The sequence below is a fragment of the Pelodiscus sinensis genome, chromosome 9 (genome assembly GCF_049634645.1).
Source record: "Pelodiscus sinensis isolate JC-2024 chromosome 9, ASM4963464v1, whole genome shotgun sequence".
NCBI lineage: Eukaryota > Metazoa > Chordata > Testudines > Trionychidae > Pelodiscus > Pelodiscus sinensis.
In genome coordinates this window covers 62,109,253-62,133,684 of record NC_134719.1, presented here as the reverse complement: position 1 = coordinate 62,133,684, position 24,432 = coordinate 62,109,253, and the positions used below count along the sequence as shown (strand labels likewise).

At 41.5% G+C, this 24,432-nt stretch overlaps 1 protein-coding gene across 5 annotated transcripts in view; it reads left to right on the top strand.

Annotated features, from left to right (window-relative positions):
- The window catches only part of RABGAP1L (RAB GTPase activating protein 1 like), a 414,231-nt gene that overhangs the window by 38,985 nt on the left and 350,814 nt on the right, over window positions 1–24,432 (top strand). For all 5 annotated transcript variants that reach the window (XM_075936918.1, XM_075936919.1, XM_075936921.1 and 2 more), the window contains exons 8-10: window positions 7,922–7,988; window positions 13,780–13,882; window positions 17,574–17,740. In XM_075936918.1, the coding sequence (XP_075793033.1) occupies window positions 7,922–7,988; window positions 13,780–13,882; window positions 17,574–17,740 (337 nt within the window). The remainder of the gene's footprint in view (window positions 1–7,921; window positions 7,989–13,779; window positions 13,883–17,573; window positions 17,741–24,432) is intronic.

The window sequence follows — 24,432 nt, the reverse complement described above, 5'->3', positions numbered from 1 at the left end:
ACGGAATTATTTCAGAGTGTTAAAACCAGTATTTGCTACTATGGGATGGATATAGCAAATGTTAGCAGAGCACAGAACCAAACTCTTGGAGCTACAGTTGATTGGGTCCCATTTTTTAAAAATCTATATGTTGGGTAAAGATTTGGCCACTTATTTTGGTTCCTGAGGTGTGTGGAGGGAAAGGCAAATAACTTCTGAAAATCTCACCGATTGTCCTTAGACAGGGCTTCTCATTCTGCTTCATCTCTTTGTTGTGTTTTTAGGTTTGCCTAGAATTCTTTGTGTATTATGCCATTTAACTGCTTTTGATGTTGCTTAACATGTCAAGTATATGGACAAAATATAGTACTGTAGATCATCACACCCTTTTGTATGTTCCTATTGAAATTCTGACAGCCATACCTGCTAAAGCCATATTTGCTATGCTAACAACTTAAAAAACAGAAATGGTGGTGAGCTAGCGTCTCACTGCATTAATAATGGGATATGAATCTTTCTTCAGTACCTTAATTTCAGATCCAACAAGCTGTGAGCTGGCATTAATGCCATGATGTCCATTAATTGGAATTCTTTCATTCATAGGTTTTCCGCTTTGCTTTCTTCCATGGAAGTCTCGACTGTTCAGATGTGACCATGATTTTTTTTAAAGCCTCTCTTTTTGATATTTTCTGTTCCCAAGGATTGTTTTGTTCTTGATTAAAAGTTTGATGAGTGTACAAAGTATGTTTGATATTTGAATATTGGTGCTGCTTTTTTGCCTTAAAGAAATCCAGATTTGTGATGAACTTTGTAGTTTTCTGTTTCATTTCTTCAGATTCATGTTTCTCTGCAATTGTAACAGGTGTGAAGCCTGCCTATTTGTGGTCTTATTTAAAATTAGTCTTAGAAGGTTGTTATTCATTTTAGCTTGAAGTTTTATGAGAACATGCCTCCTATTGGATGGATAAGCCGATCTTCCTCCTGTCTGGACTATAATGTCTGTGCAAGGTCCTATGATCTCTCATTATCCATACAAAGCTTGAATTCTTGATTTTGTAATTTCTTTTAATTTTACAATTTTTGGACAATTTTATTAAAATAATGTAAAATAATATGCATTGACTATGTACAAATAATGGTCTAATTAGTAAGAGGTAGAAATAAGCACAAGAATTGTATTGACCATGTTCTTAGGCACTAAGACTGTTCTTTGGAAGGTTTTTGTATAATTGGTTCACTCTTGGTGTGCATATGCCCCACGTATGCGAGACTGGATTCTTTTGGCTACTATTGTCTGATGCTGTGCCTGCATACTACATTTTTTTGCAATCCTCCTCCTCTACCTGCAGACAGTGAAGAGTGGTCTACTTGCTTCCGTGTGCACTAATGTTAGTAGGTACTAATATTGTTAATTAGTTAGTCATTAGTCACTTCCCACAAGCCCCAACTTTTTAGTCAGAAATTCAGTTTATAGCAAGGACCACTATATACAGGGTCTCTGAGAATGACAGAAGCAAATTCCCTGGTGTTCAAAACATGTCTCCTTTGTGTGAAGTGTCAATAAGTGCATGTATTCTGCAGAAAACAAAACAAAACTCTTCCTTTTCTCAGAGCCTCTGTCCAATGACTGTGGTTTGTGGGGCTTGTGCTCCATGTTTAAAAATAGCAGCATAGATGTTCCCACACAGTCTCCGAGACCCACCCCACTCGCTGGCTTTCAGAGTCTAATCACCAGCCTGAGAGGGAACATCTAAATTGCTATTTTTAGCCCTAAAGCAGACTTGGAGACTTGTTGCTGCAGGATTTTTGTGTATTTTGAGGCGTAGAGCTAACTGGTCCTCTTTTGTTTTGGAGAAGGACATTTTCTTGAGTGGTGGTTCAATATATTCCCCTTTCTTTAAATGGACTAAAAAGCTATGGGCCTGCCTAAATTTATTCCTCATTGAGTGATATCTACATGTGACTGGATGCTAAAAAGAAGGATGTGACTCAACCTTAGTCTTGCTGCCAGTTCCTTGTCATGAGTGTGTCAGTAAGGGAGATCCCACCCTGAGCTCCTGTTATATTGACCAAGAGGCCCCAGTTCTCTGCCTCCATTTTGATGTGTCTGACCTCAGAGAAGGGTAGGAAGGAGCACTGCTCCAAATATGTGCTAAGGTGCAAGTCACCCTTGCCTTCTGACTCTTATGTTCTTCTTTGAGTGCTTGCTCATGCCCATTCCAATTAGGTGTGTATGGATTCCAGAGCTTTTCCCCTTAGCAGTACCCATTGGGCCAGCCACGGAGCCCCTGGAGTGCCTCTAGCATATTGGTGCATATATACCCCTGCTGGCCCCTCACCCCCTCAGTTCCTTCTTACCACCTGCCAGTGAGGGTAGCTGGAGCATCCTCAAGACTGATAGTCTTTATCCTTAGGCTGTATATAGTTCTTTAGATCTTTAAGTGTTGTTTCTCTCAGTTAATCAGTACCTCATTAGTTTCTGTAAATATTTTTAGATAAGAACAGTTTCTCCCCTCCAGCTTCTCCCCAACTGGGGAGGGGATGCCAAGGCTGATGCTCCTTCAGCCCCACTGGTTAACCTTAATCAGAGAGCCTCACCTGTTCAGGGTAAGGCTTACTGGTTTCCCAGTTAAACGTTCACATCCCAAATAGGGATGAGGCGCTTACCTGATGCTCTGCAACCCTCACCACTTCCAGCACTGCCCCCGTTCCCCGCCTCCTGCCTGTTGCTGTGAGAACTGTGGGGAAAAGTCTCAGCAGAGCATGTTGCTCACTACTATTCTCCCAGCTGAGGAGAGGGGAAGCAGCAGTGCCTCCCTGCCAGATTCTGTACCATGGGTGTTCCTGAATTTACAGAGGTTACAGTGTAGTAGCATTAAAATATCCACCAGATGGCAGACTTTCCAAAAAAATTTAAATACGTCTCATATATAGTAAAAAAGTTGAAGCAAGTGATCAAGAGAGTCTCAGCACAAAATATTAAAAAAAAAACTTGAAAAAGACATGTCTTATTTTCTTCTAGATTTGTAGTAAAATTAAAATTCTTTAGAAGGTTAGAGTTTTCTTAAAAATTACTTTTCAACTCTATTGTATGATTTTCTGTAGCCTTAAACAACATTCCTGTTCTTCAGGAGCTTTTTTAAAAAAAAATAACTAAAAATTGGATTAAGAAAAAAAAGGTATAGAATAATTTGGCCTGTAAATCCACTCCTGGTGTCATGATGCAACTTCATCTCTGTACCCAGTAACTGTCTATAAATGGTGTATCCAATATAGCATTAAAATATAGATCTGGAGATTATATAACCCTTTCTTTGTTGTGGGAGTGGGGAAATTATGATAAAGTTTGTAGTTGCATAATCCCACACTACCTAATTTTTCCAAAGGATCCCTGCCTTATTCATCATGCAGCCTGTTGAGAGGAAGGATACAAGAGGTTAGAATTAAAGTTTTATGGGCAACTGTAAACCTGGTATTCCCTACTCTTTTGAGTGTTTGAATTTGCAGACCTTAAAGAACGTAGTTTTTATAGGAATATACATATATGTATAAAATGACAAATCATTAATTGTAAAGCTAATTCTAATTTTAGTATTTACCCAGGGTTTTGTTTATAACCACATAAGTAAAAAATGGTTACACATATTTTACTTCTACTTCACACAATTATTGTTTAAAGTGAAGCAAGCCATGGAAAAGTTCATCCTTAAAGTTTGAGTAGGGAGTACAACAATACAAAGGTTTTGTTAGACAGGAATTATGGTCTTGCTTTTTTATATGAGGCCTTGCAGATTACATAGCTGACCCTAGCTGGTCAGTTCTTCACTTTCTTGCATTTTAATGGATGTTTTGGAAAGGAAGTAATTAGTGTTCCTTTCTGTCTTTCAAAACTGAGAATTTATGCTTCTGGTGAGGGTACATAAGAATAATATGTAGTTGAAACTCATACAGCAAATTCCTCTATAGGAGGCTATTCTGATCAGCAAAGAGCTAAGTTTCTTTACACCCAACACGATCCTGTGTAGTATTTTGTCTCCATCAAATTGGAACATAGTTCTGTAAGACTGCATGTGCTAATAATTTCCTCTTGGGGGTAGTGGATGAAAGTGATTTTGGATTAATTAATGACTGGCTCATGTATGATCCTCAGAGTCCTTGCAGCTCTTAGCAGCCAGTGACAGTTCAGGAATAGTCGTTGCATTAGTGCCTAATTATTTAGTTTTTACAAAAATGAAATTGCCTCGAGCTGATTACTCTTTTCTTCGAACAGTGTATATTCTTGGGGAAACACTAGGAATTATTGAATTGAAGATTTAAATATTCTTTCATTTCTAGAGACAGTGGGCTTGACTTGACCTCAGTTACAAATGCATAATAATTCCATTTACTTCTGTAGAGAGGGTCTGATTTGCACCAGTATAATTGAGGTTAGAATCTTGGCAGCTATCATTAGATCATGAGTGCAGAACATCAGCTGGGTGCTGTAATAGAAGGACTTAACTGTGGTGTCGTGCATATTATGTTAAAGCCACTGGGCTTACACATGGATAAGGCTTGCTGTGTAAATGGAAATTTATATTAATTTGAAGATGAGCTCAGTTTGTTTTCAGGGTGGTCCTGGTGCTACATACAACTTGTGGCATTTATGCAGAGTTGCACATTTCTCTCTAACACCATTGTCTTCAGTTGGATTTTGTGCAGATATAGTAACAAGCTGTGGGATTGGGGCCTAATAAGACAACCAGCAGTTTTAAATTGTCTGTCTGTCTTTCAGTTTCACTTATCTCCTTTCTGGTAATCATACTTACTGTTTTTATGTACTCCCTTGCATTGTGAAGCCAGCGTGGTTATTGTTGATCTTTTTATACTCTATAATAATAAATTTTAAAGAGAGGAAAAATATAATTTTGGATATAAATTACTACCACGTCTTACTTATATAATGAAGCAGAAAAAAGAATATCACATGCATGCAATGAATAAGAACAAACTTTGTTAATAGGGTAGTGATCACTTAGGTAGAAAACCTGTGTTTGTAACAGTTTTTAATGAAATGATATACACTTTGCTAATATAATTGCATTGTTTATTACATCTCTATTCATAACACACTATGCTCACCACAATATTAATTAGTTAGCTGTCAGTCATTTGAAAATTATGAAACTGCTTTTGTGGTATCCTGTGAATATAAATGTCTAAACTGTCTATTCCTTGTTATCCCTATTTGTTGTAAAAATCTAAATTTTTGTGAGACAGTCAAACCTTTTTTCCATTAGAGAAAATTAGGCTATTGTGCAAAGGAAAACTGTCAAAAAAGAATAAAATATTGTCTGTGCTTTTTATAATTCAGCCTGTTACTAATACTGCTCAGATAGTTTCTTGATAGTGAGATCTAGTTTAAAAAATGTTCTATGTAATATTGCCCACAGTTTGCCCATTATAAATATGCCTATAGCTAACCACTCTATTTGTGGTGGTTTGGATTCCAAGAGGAAGGATTTACTAAGGATTTTTTTAAACTGTTTTTGTGTCCTTATCCTGTATAAAGGAAGCCTGAAAGGAATATTTAAAAAAGTATGTTCTACTTTTTAGGCACATTAGGGAGTATTGATGCATATTAAGCTTGTTTTTTTCCAGCTTTTGCTTGAGTGTTCTTATGGATCATAGAGGAAGTTTTTATTTTTGTTTTGTTTTTGTTTTTTAAATGTATTCTTTATAGAAAGATTGCTTTGTGGATCAGGCATCAGAGTGGGATTCAAGAGTTTGGTTCAGTGCAGACTCATGTCTAATCTTAGGCAAATCACTTGTTCTCGCTTGGAATGTCTACACTAAGCCAGAATCTGTAGCACCCAAAGCTTGTGATCTGGGTGTTTCCAAGCCTGAGCTTGGGCATCCACATTGCATTGTAAACATGGGTTTACAGTTGGAGGACCTGGCTCTCATAGGTGTGTTGATGCATCCATGCTGCACTATGCAGAGTTTCTGACTTGGGTCTGCTGCTTGACCTGCATCCACACTGCAGAATGACAGGGCTTGGACCTGACACATAGTAGGACTTAGACTTTGACTCATCTTCATAGTAGGATCCTAGGGCCTGGGTTCTAAGTGCTTGCTGACCAGAGTCAAGACTGAGTTGTGTGTGGACAGAAGTGGGGTTTGGGGTGAAACTTGAGTTGGAGACTGGGCTTAGTGTGCAGTCTAGACATACTCCCAATACTTCAGTTTCCGAAGTGTAAAATGGGGATGGTAAATACTTTCTTTGTATGTCTGTTTACGTTTCAGGGTTTCTAAGTCAGGGTGCTGTCTTTTGTTATGTGTAACGTAAACAGGGGGTCCTGATCTCAGTTGTCACAGCTGCAGCCTGGTACAATATGTTTTGTTAGCTCATGTAACTTATTTGAAGGGCCTGGAGTACTGAGCATAGAAAAAGGATATACTTTCTCCCAGATGGTCAGTGGGGTGTGTATTCATACATGTGCATAATATTTAAAGGTTTATACATTTTATAACTTAATCCTTTCCCCTTTGAGTTGCTCAAATTTGAACAAAACTGTTCAGTTCATATGATGTATCCATAAAGAAATACAGAAAAAGGAATCTAGCCCAGTGTTTTTTCTCCTTTACAATTCAAATTTAAAGATAGCAAGTAACATGGTACTAAAACAGGGAATGAATGGAAAAACCTTTTCATTTTTAAGGAACACATACAGGCAGTCCCCCTTACATCGGATCCCTACTTACAAACGGGGTGAGGCAACCCTGCACTAGCTGCTTCCCCCCAGCAGACCAGGGAGACGCGAAGCTAGTGCCCCCCCCCCCCTCAGCAGACCAGGGAGACGCAGAGAGGCTTTTCTCAGCAGACACCTCAGCTTGAGAATAAAGGACTGAGGGAAGTGAGGTGTGGGAGAATAAAACTGAGCTCTGGAGAAATGTTTGGCTAGAGTTTCCCCTACAATATGTACCAGTTCCGACTTACATACAAATTCAACTTAAGAACAAACCTACAGTCCCTATCTTGTACGTAACCCGGGGACTGCCTGTACTTATATTATAAAAGGCGGAAAGGAGCATTAGAAATAGTATTTAATCCTCTGTACAAAAATAGGTTAAGCTTTTGATATATATTAGGGATGTGAATGACTAGTAGACTATCAGTTGACAGACTAGTTGACGAGTCACTCCCCCCCCCTTGCTGCTTCTTATCAGAAGGGGAGGAGGTGCTTCAAAGCAGCAGTGCTGCACTGAGCCTGGGGCCAGATCCTGGGCTCCACATGGCATAGCCACTTTGAAACACGGTGTGTAGCCCGGGGTTAGCTGGGGACTCCCCCGCTGATCCCGGGCTCCATGCAGCACTGCCGCTTTGAAACTCCACGGGGAGCATGTGGCCAGTGGGGGACTGCTTGAGTACCCCACTAGCACTGTGCTCCCCCTAATACTTTTACCTTTGAAGTCTTGCTACGCTTCAGAGGTGGAAGCACCCTTATCGACTAATCAAATAGTCGATGCAGATTGCATCGACTGTTCAATTGCCAATGAATCTAAACTTAACATTCCTAATATATATTCCTTGATGTGGTGCAATATTGAATATGTTGCTTTCAGTCTCAAATTCTTCCTGTGTACCAGGACTGTTTTACTAATTAAACTATATATGTTAAGCTTTATACTTATTTAAGAAAGGTTGGCTGTTCAGAAGAGAAATTAATACTTGATTTTGCCTTTATCATTTCAGTAGACCATTTCTTGATCATGTCTAGTATATGTGGTAGCATTTTCTTAATATGTGTGATAACAGTACAAGCACCAATTTCCTGTAAAAACGATTCTCCTACTTAAAGGGAAAATACTGGGTGATTTCTCTCATGTACACACTCAAGAAGGTATTGCTATACTTTTCAGTCACTTTCTTAATGTCTTTAATTTTTAAAAATCTTTGCAGATGCTTCGGGATGCTGTTAAGCCCAGGTCGAAATGTGAAAAACAGTGACATGCATCTACTTGATATGGTAATAATCATGTTCTCTAACAAATTAGAGGCTATGGGGTGCAGTTTTCTGTTCCCTTTTGAACATTTGAGATGTTGCCTTGGGGAAGAAAGCATATCTAAAAGAATTAAGTGGACTTTATATGCAAAGATAAGAAATTAAAAAAAAAACCAACAAATTCAGATGCCAGCTGTGACAGTGTCTCTTTATGGAAGAAAATAACCTATACTTAAAGGTGGAGGAGCTTGATTCGTGAGCTGATGCTTAATTCTTACGTCTTAGAAGTAACTGGTCTTTCAAGTATTATGCTAGGCATATATGCAAAAAAAATTCAAATATTGGTAATTTAAAATGAGCTATGTACATTCATAGAATCACAGAATACTAGAACTGGAAGGGACCTTGAGAGATCATTGAGTCCAGTCCTCTGCCCTCATGGCAGGACCCACTACCATAGACCATCCCTGGCAGATGTGTATCTAACCTGCTTTTAAATATCTCCAGAGATGGAGTTTCCACAACCTTCCTAGGAAAATTAATTCCACAGTGTTTAACCATCCTGACAGTTAGGAAGTTTTTCCTAATGTCCAGCCTAAACCTCCCTTGCTGCAATTTAAGCCCATTGCTTCTTGCCCTATTATCAGAGGTAAAGAAGAACAATTTTTCTTTCTTGTCCTTGTGACACCCTTTTAGAGACCTGAAAACCGCTGTCTTATCCCTTCTTAGTCTTCTCCTTTCCAAACTAAACAAGCCCAATTCTTCCAGTCTTCCTTCATAGGTCATGTTCTCTAGATCTTTAATCATTCCTGTTGCTCTTCTCTGGGCCTTCTCCAATTTCTTCACATCTTTCTTGAAATGCGGTACCCAGAACTGGACACAATACTCCAATTGAGGCCTAATCAGCGCAGAGTAGAGAGGAAGAATGACTTCTCGTGTCTTGCTCACAACACTCCTGTTAATGCTTCCCAGAATCCTGTTTGCTTTTTTTGCAACAGCGTCACACTGTTGACTCCTATTTATCCACTATGATGACCTCTAGAATCCTTTCTGCAGTACTCTTCCTAGACAGTTGCTTCCCATTCTGTATGTGTGAAACTGATTGTTCCTTCCTAAGTGGAGCACTTTGCATTTGTCCTTATTAAACTTCATCCTATTTACCTCAGACCATTTCTTCAGTTTGTCCAGATCATTTTGAATTATGACCTTAGCCTCCAAGACAGTTGCCAACCCCTCCCAGCTTGGTATCCTCTGTGAACTTAGTAAGCATACTCAATATGCCACTGTCTAAATCATTGATGAAGATATTGAACAGAGCTGGTCCCAAAACAGACCCCTGCGGAACCCCACTTGTTATGCCCTTCCAGCAGGATTGAGAACTGTTAATAACTACTCTCTGGGAATGGATACCCAGCCAGTTATGCACCCACCTTATAATAGCACCATCTAAGTTGTATTTGCCTAATTTACTGATAAGATGATCATGCGAGACCATATCAAATGCCTTACTAAAGTCTAGGTATACCACATCCACCATTCTCCCTTATCCACAAGACTCATTATCCTATCAAAGAAAGCTATCGGATTGGTTTGACATGATTTGTTCTTTATAAGTCTATGCTGGCTGTTACCTATCACCTTATTATCTTTCAGGTGTTTGCAGACTTGCTCCATTATCTTTCCTGGTACAGAGGTTAAACTGACTGGTCTGTAGTTTCCTGGGTTGCTCTTATTTCCCTTTTTATAGATGGGCACTATATTTGCCCTTTTCAAGTCTTCTGGAATCTCTCCTGTCTTCCATGATTTTTCAAAGATGATAGCTAAAGGGTCAGATACCTCCACTGTCAGCTCCTTGAGTATTTTAGGATGCATTTCATCAGGCCTTGGTGACTTGCAGGCATCTAACTTTTCTAAGTGATTTTTAACTTAGAAAAGTGTTCTTTTTAAATTTTATCTTCTAAACCTAGCATCTTCCCACTAGCATTCACTATGTTAGGCATTCCTTCTTCAGCAGACTCCTTGGTGAAGACCGAAACAAAGAAGTCATTCAGCATCTCTGCCATTTCCAGGTTTTCTGTTATTAAGAGCAGAAGAACATAAGAATGGCCATACTGGGTCAGACCAAAGGTCCATCCAGCCCAGTACCCAATGCCAGGTGTCCCAGAGGGAGTGAATCGAATAGATAATGATCAAGCGATCTCTCTCCTGCCATCCGTCTCCACCCTCTGACAAACAGAGGCTAGGGACACCATTCTTTACCCATACTGGCTAATAGCCATTTATGGATTTAACCTCCATTAATTTATCTAGTTCTCTTTTAAACCCTGTTATTAGTCCTAGCCTTCACGACCTCCCCAGGCAAGGAGTTCCACAGATTGACTATGCGCTGTGTGAAGAAGAACTTCCTTTTATTTGTTTTAAACCTGCTGCCCATTAGTTTCATTTGGTGGCCCCTAGTTCTTATATTATGGGAACAAGTAAATAACTTTTCCTTATTCACTTTCTCCACACCGCTCATGATTTTATAGACCTCTATCATATCCCCTCTTAGTCTCCTCTTTTCCAAGCTGAAAAGTCCCAGTCTCTTTAATCTCGTCTCATATGGGACCCGTTCCAAACTCCTAATCATTTAGTTGCCCTTCTCTGAACCTTTTCTAATGGCAGTATATCTTTTTTGAGATGAGGAGACCACATCTGTACGCAGTATTCAGGCTGTGGGCGTACCATGGATTTATATAAGGGCAATAAGATATTCTCCGTCTTATTCTCTATCCATTTTTTAATGATTCCTAACATCCTGTTTGCTTTTTTGACTGCTGCTGCACACTGTGTGGACGTCTTCAGAGAACTATCCACGATGAATCCAAGATCTCTTTCCTGATTAGTTGTAGCTAAATTAGCCCCCATCATATTACAGTAAAACTCCGATGGTCCAGCATCTGATGGTCTGGCACTCCTGATGGTCCGGCACCATCAGGAACCCGGAAGTGCTCCGTGCAGCCGGACCATTGGGGCTGCTCCTTATCAGCCCCTGATCAGTTTCAGCAGCAGCTGACTTGGGTGCACCTGGGACAGAGCAGCGGGGGTGCTGCCGGGTTGGTCCCCGTGGCGCTACTGGACCAACCCGGCAGCGCCCCAGCTGCTCTGCACCAGGCGTCCTGATTCAGCTGCTGTTGAAACTGACCAGCGGCTGACTCCAGGAAGCCCGGGGCAGAGCAGCTCTGCCTCAGGCTTCCTGGAGTCAGCTGCTGATCAGTATCAGCAGCGACTGACTTGGGGACACCTGGGGCAGAGCAGCTGGGGTGCTGCCGGGTTGGTCCAGTAGCGCCGAGGAGCGGCGCTGCGGGACCAACCCGGCAGCACCTCAGCTGCTCTGCCCCAGGAGTCCCCAAGAGCCGCTGGGGTGCTGCCGGGTTGGTCTCACCGCGCCAAGGGTCGGCGCTACCGGACCAACCCGGCAGCACTCCAGCTGCTCTGCTGCAGGTATCCCCGATTCAGCTGCTGCTGAAACCGATCAGCAGCGGCTGAATCAGGGACGACTGGGGCAGAGCCGGACTATCGGCTTTTAGCCTTGTTCATTCATAGTTGTTCATTCATAGTTGAAGATTTAAATAAATCACCTGGATTCTTCTAGAATCTGCTCAGAAACGTTCAGCTTCTCATTGCTTCATTACAACTTAAAATGTTGTCCATTGCTCTTAACTGCTAGTTGACCTTTTCCCACTTTAAACTTTTCCGTTGCACACTCCATAATGAGTTGTTTATAGGTTAAATACGAATCCCAAGTTAAAAGTTTCTGTAATACTTCAATTTTTTTTTTGGTTAGTATTCTACAATATTGCGACTTCAGTCTCTTCTAGAAGAGCTTAACTTAAGCATATCAGTGCAATAACCTAGATTTACTCCCAGTCCTTTTATGTCCCTTTGGTTTCCTCTGTAAGGTGAAAAAATGGGATAATCAGGGCTATTCAATCCTGATGTGTTTCATCGCAGGCAATAAATATTGAAGGCATTACATTATTTTGCGTTGTCTCCTCTAGCAGTCAAGGAACAAGAATGCTAGTTCCTGACTAAATACCCCTCTAAGAATGAAAGATAATTCATGAAGACTTCATTGTAAAATAATTTTTGGAAGTCAGGAAAACATTGTTTCTTTTTTGTGGAAAAAATTATCTTCCTCATATGAGTTTTGGCTCAAGTTGAAAATTTCCAGTGTTGCACTGACATCTTCAAAGAGTACTACAATGTCCCATGCCAGCAAGTCAAAAAGACACGTCAGTGCAGTGAAAGACACTTCAGAATGTTGGCATGTTTCTAGGGGTTGGATTTGGCTCAGATGTTGAGGATGTGCTTTACTCTCTATGAAGATCAGAGTTATGCACCCTGATGGGATCTCTACCACCTGTTGTCTTTACTGACATCCAAATCCCTCAGTCACTTTAAAGAATTCTGCTTCCTGTCCTGATGCAACAGGTTTTTTCCTAATGAGAGTTCTGCTATAAATATATTTTTTCTTTTAAAAAAAAAATCATCCAAATGACAGAGAGTACATGATACTAGCTTGAGCCAAACACAAAATATGCAAATATTGGGCATACTTACAGAAATGTATAGGGCTGGAATGACCCTCAAGAGGAGTCTGCCCGCTCCAAGGCAGAATTAAGTATACCTAGACATAGAGAGATATTAACAAAGATTTTAATGCATGCATTTACATGCGGGAAAGGACTGTTTTGGATATTTCTGCACATTGCTCTGAAATTTGGCCCCTCAAAGTTTTAATTCTCAAAGAAATCTACTTTAGTGGTGGCATATACAAATCTATCTGCCAGCAGCAAATACCAAAGCAGATGTAACAGGTACAGCCGCACTGAGAGAGATTTCTGCTTCCCTTTTCCCTGAAAACGTGGGTGTTGATGAGGTCCTCAGATTTTTTTTCTAGTTTTTATACTAAGTGCTTTCTTCTCTATGCTTATAGGCTTGTTCTCCTCTGACCTTGTAGGGATGTTAAATATCGGTTAATTGAATAATCAGTTAACCTCACAAATTATCGGTTACTCGACTATTCTATAGTCCCTGGGGGTGGGGCCAGCAGCCATTGTGCTCCAGCCCCACTTCTGAGGAGCCCCCTTGCACTTTGCACTGTTGCTTTTGTATCCCAGTCAGCAACGCGGGGTGCCAGGCGGTAGCTGGTCCGTGAAGGGAGTCAGATTGAAAACCAGCTCCCCTCGTGGACTGTCTGCCTGTCACCCCACTCTGCTGCCTCTGTCAGAGGCAGCAGCATGAGGTGGTAGCTGCCCCTGTCTGGGGGTTGGACTGAACTCCCAGTCCCAGCCTGAGCCGGGGTGCTGGCCAGCCTACTAAAAAATGTACTGGTGGGGGAAAATGCATGTAGTCTGTAGTAATAACCTATAAGCTTTAGCTTATCATTTAATCGGCTACACTATTATATCCCTACTGACCTTGTCTACCATGTCTGCCTTTCCTCCTCTCACCTCCTCCTCATCTCTTTTCCCTTTAATTGTTTGTCTAATCCCCCATTTCAAAACAGTAAAATGTAAAGCCAGAAACATGGTCTCCCAAAACAAAAGTAACCAAACTAAAGGAAAATAAATGAAATGTTTGCAAACTAGCCTGCTTTTACTTTACTTGTATGTTACATCTATCCTTCATTTTGTCCATCTTGTCTGTTTAGATTTTAAGTTTTTTGGGGTAGGAGACTGTTTCTGTTCAATCTGTAGCACGACTGGGCCTCTGGTATTGCTTGGCATGTAGGTAGCTCTATAATGTAAATAGTACATGTGTTTATTCTTAGGAGTCCATGGGAAAGAGCTGTGATGGGAAAGCTTATGTTATTACTGGAATGTGGAATCCTAATGCACCTATCTTTCTAGTACTTAATGAGGAAACACCTAAAGGTAACTGTTTTTTTAACAAGGTTGCTTGCTTGCTTAGTTATTATTAAATATGGTAAAGAATACTTAACCTAATTTAATGAATGTTCTCTTTCTTTCTCTTCCTGAGACCATGCTTTATATTTGAGTATAATATTAAACATCATGGTAACCCCAAGTCCTCAGTCAGTATCACAACATCACTATAGTGGGGAACTGTACAAACCCATATAACATAAAGAATTGCTCATGCTGGCATCTGCTCTTGCTGCCAGGTCAGAACCCTGTAAATTAGCAGTGTTTGAGGTCACTGGCATGTTTCTCTGGAGATCAGAATTTTGAATCCCAAGAGTACTCAGGAGCCGTTTCCTCACTGTGCATGGTTCCTGTTTTACTGCTTGGTTGAATCTGGAACTCCTGTCCTTTTTTTAACCTTGATTTTGTCCTTTAACAGAATATTGACTAGGGATGTAAAATCCTGTGTAATTGGTTAACTGGTTAAACATGTGATTTACTTTGATTTAACTGGTTAACCAGTTAAGGGGGGCCACTCCAGCCTAGCTGGAGTTAGCCCCTGCCTGCGACAGAGGCTGCTCCAGAAGCCCCCCATGATGGGTGGGGAGCTGCTCCTGCCCCCACCAGTTAACCAAAACTGGTAAGCATCACCCATTAAAGGTGATGCTTACCAGTTAATCTTTCACATCCTTAGTATTGATTACATTAATCTGCTATTTATTTGAGAGCATTTGTGTGTTTCCCTTTCTGTCTGTTTGTCCAAGAACAACTCCTAAACAATAAGAGCTAGGAGCACCAAATTTAGTATGCAGCTTCCTCTTATCCTAACTTAAAGCAAGGCAAGGATTTGGTTGTGCCAGGACAATAAGATGTGCCTGGAATGTAATTGTTTCTCATAAAATGGAAAGGAAGGCCTCAGCTTGCAGGCACAGTTATACTGATGACCATGAAGAGGCAGCAGGGGCCAGATATGGGGACTGAGACAACTTTAACCACATTGCAGCAGCAGGAAGAGAAAGGGACAGCTATCTACTATACCATGGGTAGGGAACCTTTTTTGGGTTCGGGGCTGGTGACTCTCAGAAAAATGAGACGGGGCCGCACACAAGTGAGAAGCAAAAAAACCATCAAACCCCTCATTGACATGGTCTCTGACTGGATGGTGGTGTGGGGCTGGAGCGCCAGCACGGGCTCCCCAATACTGGGAGAGGGACCTGAGCCTCTGAGGCTGGATTCAAGCAAGCCGGGGGCCTCATGTGGCCCCTAGGCCTTAGGTTCCCCACTCCTGTACTATATCCTTCAGAGAGTTTGTCTATATGCTTATGTGTCTGTCTGTTCTGCAGCCAGGGGTTATACATTCCTCCGAGCCCTGCTGTTCTTGCTGCATGTGCAGCGGCCATAGAGAGGCACTTCTCACCTGGCCCCAAACTGCTACAGTGAGAGAGCCCTGAAGTTTTCCTTTCTCCCTGCGGCATCCTGCATATCGAACCCCTCATCCCCAGTTCTACCTCAGAATAATTATTGAACTGAAGAATAGCATATTTTTTCTTATGTTGGATTTAAAAAAAAACCTAAGACTTACTTAAGAAGTCTTATTTCTAACTCACAAGGAATAGATACCATTCACTCATTTTCTACCAGAGTGCCAACAGGGCTTAGGACAAATGGAGCATGATGTTGTGGATGTCTTGTCATTGAGTATCTGGATTATAATACAGCTCGCTCCTTCAGAATTAGATTGCACTTTCAGCTTTGTGACCAGACCCAATGTAATTTTCCAGTCATTTGACCTCAGACCATGGCTGTGATCCACAGTTTTATATCCTTGCCACTTTTCACCTGATGTGGGCCATTTTGTGTCCATTCTTGCAAATGCTCGCTTATGTGAGAAAACTACCAGAATTATTTGATATAAAGGAGAATATCCCAATGGCCATTGTGCATTTCATTCTATGTGGATATGTGACATCTAAAACTCAAATAATATACAAATGAAATATGAGCTGCAGAGTCAATAGATTTATAGGAAGGGATGCTACATGATTTGCCCAATACTCTGGGGGTATGCTCATTTATTAGGGTTACTCTTATGGGACTGAGGGAAGGTTAACCATTCTATCAGTGTGCTGTTTTGCTTACTTGTGCTCTCATATGGAGCTGAATTCTCCCTGCTGCCAATTCCCCCTCCCACTGGAGCTCTCCTGCAGGAACTAGGTTCCTCGGGATGGGGTTCTTACCACCTTAGCAACACACACACACACACACACACTCACACCTACTAATCAGAGCACATCTGAGAGGACTGGGTACTCAGCACTCACAAGCTGACCCCCCTTAGATGTCCCTGGACTCAGCTGGCTGGATTTAACAGCAATGCCACACTGCACCCTCATGTGCCTTTGGAGTCCGTGGGTTGGATTAAACAGCACTTTAAGCTGCCATCCTCATAAGCCCTCAGGTTCAGCACCCCCTATCCCCACTTTCACACCACAGTCATTCACTGGTAAACCACATGGTGAGCAAACCACAGGATTTTGGGCACTACAGGGATCTTTAGCTTGGGTACAAGAAGTGTTGTTGCAGAGCGAATGGAGAAGCCGAAGCAACACCCCTTAAGGAAGAGTGAGCAAAAGAGAAAGAAAGAGAGAGAAGCAACCAGCTTAACAATGAAAGTGATTTATTTCTGAGTAGTGAATAGATATAAAAAAGTTACAATAATAAATCTAACAGTTACAATATTAAATCTAAATTGAAACTGATTACAAATGTTAGGTAACCATATAACAATTTATATAGGGCAGGATCAGGAGGCTATGCTTAGAGAGATAGTTGATGGGAGGGAGGGAGAGAGAGACCTCACCACTCCACGGAGCTTGCACTGATCGGGGTTCCCAGATGATGATGGTAGCCGGGGGTCCAGAGGGCAGGAGACAAGCAGAACAGAGCCCCCAGCACAATCAGACAGGAGATGAAGAAGTCTCAATGGAACTGATGCAGTTTAAGTCCAGGTATCAGAACAGTTTTTCTTGGGGCAATGATAGGTGTTTTTATAGGGATAGTTCAAAGAGAAAGAGGAGAGACAATAGAGGCTGATCACCCCTGGTTATGGGTGATGTTCCTTGAACGAGCTCACAATGCAACTAGGCAGTTTCAGTGTTTTAGATGTCAATAGGATCGTTACTAGAATTGGTCTGATAATGACTAATTTGGGTGTGAGCAGGCCTGGGTTCATTACATCTGGAATAGAGATTTCCCATTAGGCAGTGCTTCTCTGCTTTCGGTGTCCCATAGTTCACTGTGGTTCCTGCCTTGGAAGAGCTGCTCTCCATTCTGTATGCTAATGAGATGTCCCTCTGTTCCATCTTTAATGCAAATGAGGCTGGGGTGTTTCCTTAATTGTATCACCCTTGTCTGAAGCAGTTTAGGTGTGTCTTCCCCCGGCCTTTTCATTGCTTTGTCTGATTCTAGCAGAGGCCTGCGGGAGGGGGATGATTTTCCATTAATGTCACTCCCTAGATCCCCAAGAGCACAAGGCTGACAGGTGACCATGTTCTGGTTCCCCAAGAATCACAGAGCTGGTGGGTAACAGGGATGTGAACCTAAGTAACCTGTGATTTTTTTTTAACTACTCAGTACCTTGAGAAATTGATTCTTTTTTAGATTGACTGTTTATAAACATTAATTTATTGTTGTGTTCCAGATAAACGTATGTACATGACTGTGGCAGTGGATATGGTGGTCACTGAAGTGGTAGAGCCAGTCCGCTTTTTGCTGGAAACTGTTGTTCGTGTGTACCCAGCCAATGAGCGTTTCTGGTATTTCAGCAGAAAAACCTTCACAGAAACTTTCCACATGAAGCTAAAACAGGTATAGCAGTGTTTTCTAATAAGAATATAATTGTCTTTCTTTAGGAAATATTGGTTTTGGGAGTGTTAGGTCTACCTTTTGTTTCTTTAGAGCTTCAAATGGGTTCCTCATTCACTTTTTATGGTGTTGTGTGGGGAGAGGAAATATTCCTGTTTATGGCTCCCAAAGGGCTAGTACCACCTTTGTAATGGAGATAAAGAACAGCATTTAAAAATGAAGAAAAGTAAATCCTTTGTCACAATTTTATCATGATATTATTTATCTCATTTTATTTTTATACACGCATGCACACAAATAAATAAAATCTATTGATTTTAATTTGTTTTGGTAAAATTTGTTCACAGGTCCAACTTATCTCAACTATTCCTTTTCATGCTAGTCAATGACAGGGCCTTTATTCAGCTCTAGGCATTTGAGTTTGTATTCTAGCATTACAAGTTTTATAAATGCTTAAATTGAAGCTTCCTGTCTAGTTCTAAATCGGTTATTAGTGCAATGGTAAATTTCTACATATCTACTATATATTTGAGAAAGTTTATCTGTTAGCGTTTCTTGTCTGTTCAAGAATTGCTCCTAAACCATAAATACTAGGGCCACCGAATTTGGTATGCTGCTTCCTCTTCTCATACAATAGTTATATTGTATAATGACCACAAGGGGGCAGCAAGGAAGCCCCATTGGGCCAGCAGGAGTCTGGGGTGGAAAAAGGGACAGCTATCTACTATATATTTGAGAGAGTTTTTCTATTTTGTGTGTCTGTTTGTCCCCCATTCAGGGGACATACACCCCTCTCCTGGGTATGCCTGCTGCAGCAGCCATGGATAGGTGTTTCTCACCTGGCCCCAAGTTGCTGTGGTGAGAGAGGGCTGGGGTTGTCCTCTCTCCTTAGGGCAACCTGCTACCAAACTCATCCACAGCCCCACCCCTGGGCACTGAAAACAAAAATTATTTCAATTCAGGAGCTGAGTAATGCCAGGTAAATCTAGTACATACAATAATGTAGCTCTCACATTAAAACAACCCAGGCATTTTCTATGCATTTAAATATCAACAGCTCACTCTAGTATTGTAGTTGATTACTGCATCATTTATTCTTCAGATTATTTTATACAAGAAAATTTACCTGGCATTGCCTAGGTCCTTGAGGCTAGCGGGCTGGCAGCATGGGTGGTGAAAGAGAGCTCAGAGCAGAGGGCCTAGGATAAAGTGAGGATTGGCTGGAGGAGGGGTTCATAGCAGGGGCTCCCATCTGGTGATGCCATCTCTCTGCTCCCCCCGCGACACCATGTGGCCAGCAGGGGCCTTCTCTCTTCTCCCCATTTGCTGGGGGGGGAGGGGAGAGAAGGGGATGGGTGCTACTTACCTGGTCATGCGGCAGGTAAGATGGCAAGCCCCAGCTGTGTCAGCCGATGGTCAGGGCTGTGTGTGTGTGTGTGTGTGTGTGTGTGTGTGTGTGTGTGTGTTATATATATATATATATATATATATATATATATATATATATATATATATATATACACACCCGAGTCTCCACACCACTCGTGATTTTATATACCTAGGTTCTGGCATTGTTTTCGTAGCTCCTCTTTCTCTCTCTGAACTCTTATCAGCTCTGTTTCTAAGTTCCAGTAGCTAGTGCAGGCTGCTTGCCAGGCACCCTTTAACAGCCAAATGCAAGCACCTTTCCCTTTCCCCTTTTTAATCTTGCAAGCGGCTCGCCAGTTACAAAACTGTTCCCAGATTTCCTTTGATTGTCCCTAGTCTTTCTCTAACATCTCCTTATCCCGTTTAGGGTTGCCCCATCCCTCTCGGGCAAGCTATTTCTCTATACAGCTAAAATCCGTATCTATCATGACTGGCTTCATGTTGCTGTATGTGAACCAGTAACACAATCCTGCCAGTCATAGTGGCAGACGCAGGCAGAACTGGGCGTTTGGGTTCTGTTGCCTCCCCGGGAAAGACCTTTGGGGCACCTGTCGGCCTTCCCTAGGCCGCCCACTGCGGCGAAGGGACCTTGCGTTCTAGCAGCCAAAGACTCGGGTGTAATAAGCGCTCCCTGCAAACTTTTGGGGCACCCGTCAGCCTTCTCCAGGCTGCCCACTGCGAAGGGACCCTGTCTTAGCAGTTGGAGACTCGGGTGTATAACTAACACACACACACACACACACACACACACACACACACACACACACACACACACACACACACACACACACACACACACACACACACACACACACACACACACACACACACACACACACACACACACACACACACCACGTACTGCCCTGACCATCGGCTGACAAGCTGTCTGCTCTCCTGGTGGTGCAGCTGCCTCCAGTGGTCACTCTGTAGTAAAGCTCACTGCCCCAGTGGCCACTGAGTATCGCACCTCTCCTCTCAGTGCCTTGCCTTTCCATGTTATAGACAACAATCCTATTGGGGACTTCTTATTTTCCTGGCACAACCAAATTTACCTGAGAGATGTTTACCTGAATATAACTCTGGTTTTGGTGTGTGGAGAAGTTTGCCACATTGTCTCCTCTTGAATGTTGCTGGTGAGGATGCAAAATTGGCATGATTCATGTTCTGCTTGAAGTAATGTCATGGAAGTGATGTTTTGAAATTGCTCCGCATGAAGCCTGCCAGCGTTCTGGGGTAGTATGCCTCTTCTCACAGAGCATGCTGATATTAGTGCAAGAAGCTTATATTAAATTAATGGAGATTGCCTATCTCCTAGAACTGGAAGGGACCTTGAAAGGTCATTGAGTCAAGTCCCCTGCCTTCACAGCAGGACCAAGTACCATCCCTGACAAATTTTTGCCCCAAATCCCTAAATGGCCTCTGTAAGGACTGAACTCACAACACTGGGTTTAGCAGGCCAATGTTCAAACCACTGAGCTATCCCTCCCCCATCTTTGACCTTCATGGGTCTGACCTCAGAGCATTCAGGATCCCCTTCCACATTGTGTGTTTCTCATGGGAGCCTGGACAGGACTCCCGGAGAAGTCAAAGGGATCTGCACCCCATCTCGGCAGTCAACAGTGACTCTCAACCAAGCAGAGCTTTGTTTGGCATTATTTGTATGAAGGGACTGTCTAGTTCAATCTAGGGGATGTGGAGCCATGTTACAGCATGCTGCATGTTCCCTCTGCATGGCTTTCCCATGGCTGTTTGTATGTGATTAACATGATTTTGCATCCCTCCTTGCCATGCAGACAAAAGGAGCATATGCTTCTTAGTATGTGTAAGCTTTCCTGAATGTTGTTTAGTAATGTATAGGGGATGTTAAATTACATGTAATCAGCTAATTGAATACACAGTGGAATTTCCATTGACTACTTGATTAGTCGATAAGGGGGGAAACTGCACAGCTGCAGCGGGTAGCTAACCCTTTTGACTGTATTAAGAGCTGCCAGGCAGAGGCATAACAGGGGGACAGATGTCAGCTGGGAATCAACTGTCCCATCTTGCTCCCTGTCCTCTCTCTCGCACTGCACCTCTGCTTTGCCAGGCTCCTAATACATTTAAAAAGCAGAAGCTTGCACCCTGTCCCCTCTATGCCCCTGCCCTCCCAGGTGGAATTTTAAGCTGGCTCCCCCCAGCACCAACCCCTGCCTTCCCCTATTTGCTGCCTCTCTCTGATAGAGGCAGCAAGGGGAGGGGAGGAACAGCTAGTCAAGTCTCTACTCAGCTACTTGATAAGCATATGATTATCAGGTAGTCGACTAATCGCTTACATCCCTAGCAGTGTGGCATCCAAAAGTCTTCCCCATATTCCTTCTGCCCTGCTTGACACCCAGTTACTTGCAGCTTTCCATTATTATTCAGTTCTTTCTGGAATTGTATAGAGTTTCATATTCCTGCATTAAACATGGATCCATTTTCTCCAGAGATTTACACGTCATATTGATATTGGCTCAAGATCTCGAGAATGGAGTCTGACCTTCTAATTTATGTTGTATTGCAGTGAAACCACAACCCCTGTGGCTGACTTAAATTAATAGCTTCAGAGGGGCAGCCGAGTTAGTCTGTAACAGGAAAAACTTAAAAACAGCAAATAGTCTAGTAGCAACCGAAAGACTAACGAAACATGTAGCTGGTATCATGAGCTATTGTGGGCACAACCCACTTTGGTTATGCCCATGAAAGCTCATGATACCAGCTACATGTTTCGTTAGTCTTTAAGGTGCTACTAGACCATTTGCTGTTTTTAAGTTTTTCCTTTTTAAATGAATAGGAATGACTACATTTTCTGATCCTATGCTAGAATGCCAATTGTCGCCTTACTGAGGGATAAAACAATAAGTGCTGAACAGCTAGTGTTTTTACTATTCAGTCAAGGCACTAAATACACTTAGTTCCCACCTGATTAAATCAGTCTTATGCAAGCTGTTTTCTTTGGCACTCCTGCTCTTCAGTTTATGCAAGCTTCATGTGGGCCTGCTCCATCCCAGCTGGGTCCACCACACAGTGATGCAGGCAGGGAGCTGCTCCAGCCAGGCCCACTGAGCCATGCAGCACAGGATCCTGTTTAACTGGGTAAATTTAACATTTAATTGGTTAACATCCCTACTTTAAAGAGATTGTTGAATACTATTCCAACTCCTCAAATTAATGCTAACCCTCCATTGCTGCTATGTTCTGAGCAGCACCCCTCTCTGTCCCTCCAAAAGGAATTTCTGAGATAGTGATAAATTATGAGATTATCAGTGTTAATTACTTGATAGTGACATCCTGGGAGATGAAATGTGTACACATTGTTAATGGACCCAGCGTCTCCCTGCTAAATTTTACTAATCACAAGGATCATTTATCTAAATTACAGATTGTAGCCCAAATTTCATCCTATACTTCCAGAACGGTATGAAAAACTGTCTGATGCTTGGAAAGAGAAGAGGGTCCATGTCCTGCTTTTCCCTAGCATGAAATGGTTACCATAGAAACAGGTGTTGATGGACTGATCTTTAAAGAGTAGGTAGATAACTTCAGAGTAGGGGAAAACACTTGACTTTGTCCAACCAGAGGCAGCCCAGATTTAGACTACCCTCTGGAACAGATCCATCAATTGAAATTGTAACTGCAGGTGGTATTTAGAGTGGAAGATGTTAATTATGAGGGTGGAAATTAACCAGCAAACTGAAGTTAGTAATTCTTTTTTGTTAATGAAAACTACCGGGGACTATTCAGTGACAAGTGGTCAGTGCTTTGGTTTTACACAGCAGCTTCGTACCGTCTACGTTTTTTATTAGGCTCTAAGGTACTGCAAGACTAGTTGTTTGGTTTTTAAGTTTATTCAGCTTCTCATCTATTACTCCTATATTGTTGCTGTCAGAAAACCATTCTATTTCTTGGTAACCTTTTTCTTTCACTTATCCTTTATTGGATAGCCTTTTTTTTTCTCATGTGGTTAACATTGTGCTTCTGAGACAAATTTAACACTCCCTATGTCAGACTACTTTGATTTGCTTTTTGCAGTTGACTTGACATTATTAGCCTGTTTGAAAACTCACTTTATTTTAACTGGTATTATGTAAGGTTTGCAAAGAATGAAAAAGCCAGAAAAAAACCTCTAATCTAAAACTAGTCTTAAAATGTGTTTTTTGGTTTTGCTTTATCTCCAGTTAATTTAATGCAGCTATTTGGCTTTATTATTGTACATCCATATAAAAATATATGAATCGCAGCACTTTTTGTATAATAATGAGTACCTGAGAGAAGAAACTTTTTAACACAGGAGGGGGCAGGAAATAGAGAAATATACACTGTTGTGTAATTTCTGGGAAGCAAAACAGCTTTGGCACACATTGGAAAGCAGGCATCTAGGAAAAGTCCTGGTGCCTGGTTCTCTTCTCTTTTAGGATTTAGTGTGGAAACAATAAAGAGCTATTTTATTGATTTTTCTTTTAGACTTATAAGATTCATATTTCCAATGCAAAGGATTTAAGTACATTATATTTTAAAAAACATATGAAGTAGAAATTGTTTCAGTCAGCAAAATAATTTGATGGATCTTTAATGAATCTCTTGTTACACCTCATGCATGTTTTTTTTAAAAAAAGCATTAGAAAATGTACCCCTTGCAGTGTGCCTTGAAAGCTACCAAACCTAGGCATAATCAGGTATGAAGAATGCCATCCAGTAAGAGCGTCTTTTTCCCAAACTGTTGCAACTACGATTATTGAACTCAACCATCCCAACTAATTTCAGCTACTGGATAAAGCATAAATATACTGGATGCAGATCCTGAAGGGTTTTATAGATAAATGCACACACCTTGATTTTCCTCTTGGAATTAAATGGAAAACATCGGGGTCCCTAGAGTTCAGGTGAATGTATACATTTTACACAACCTGCTTCTAAGGATCTTTTAATGGCACATGGCTTATGTGATGAGTATTGCAATCTTTATCATGTGGAACATGCTACCTACTGCCAACTTTCAGAATTTCTACAAAATGTCTTAAAACTTGGTATCTCAGAAGTGTTTGGTACTTTATTTTTATTATCAAAATATTATTCCTGTCTGTTCTATGCAATTTTTTCTTGCAGCAGTTCTCTCCATCTCTGTTTATTAAATTTAAATGGTAAAGTTTGTATTATAATTGCTCTTATACATAAAGGTGGTTGTGGAGGGGTGGGGGAAAAGAGTTTTAACAATATTAGTTCTGCCTTTTCATTGTTATGTT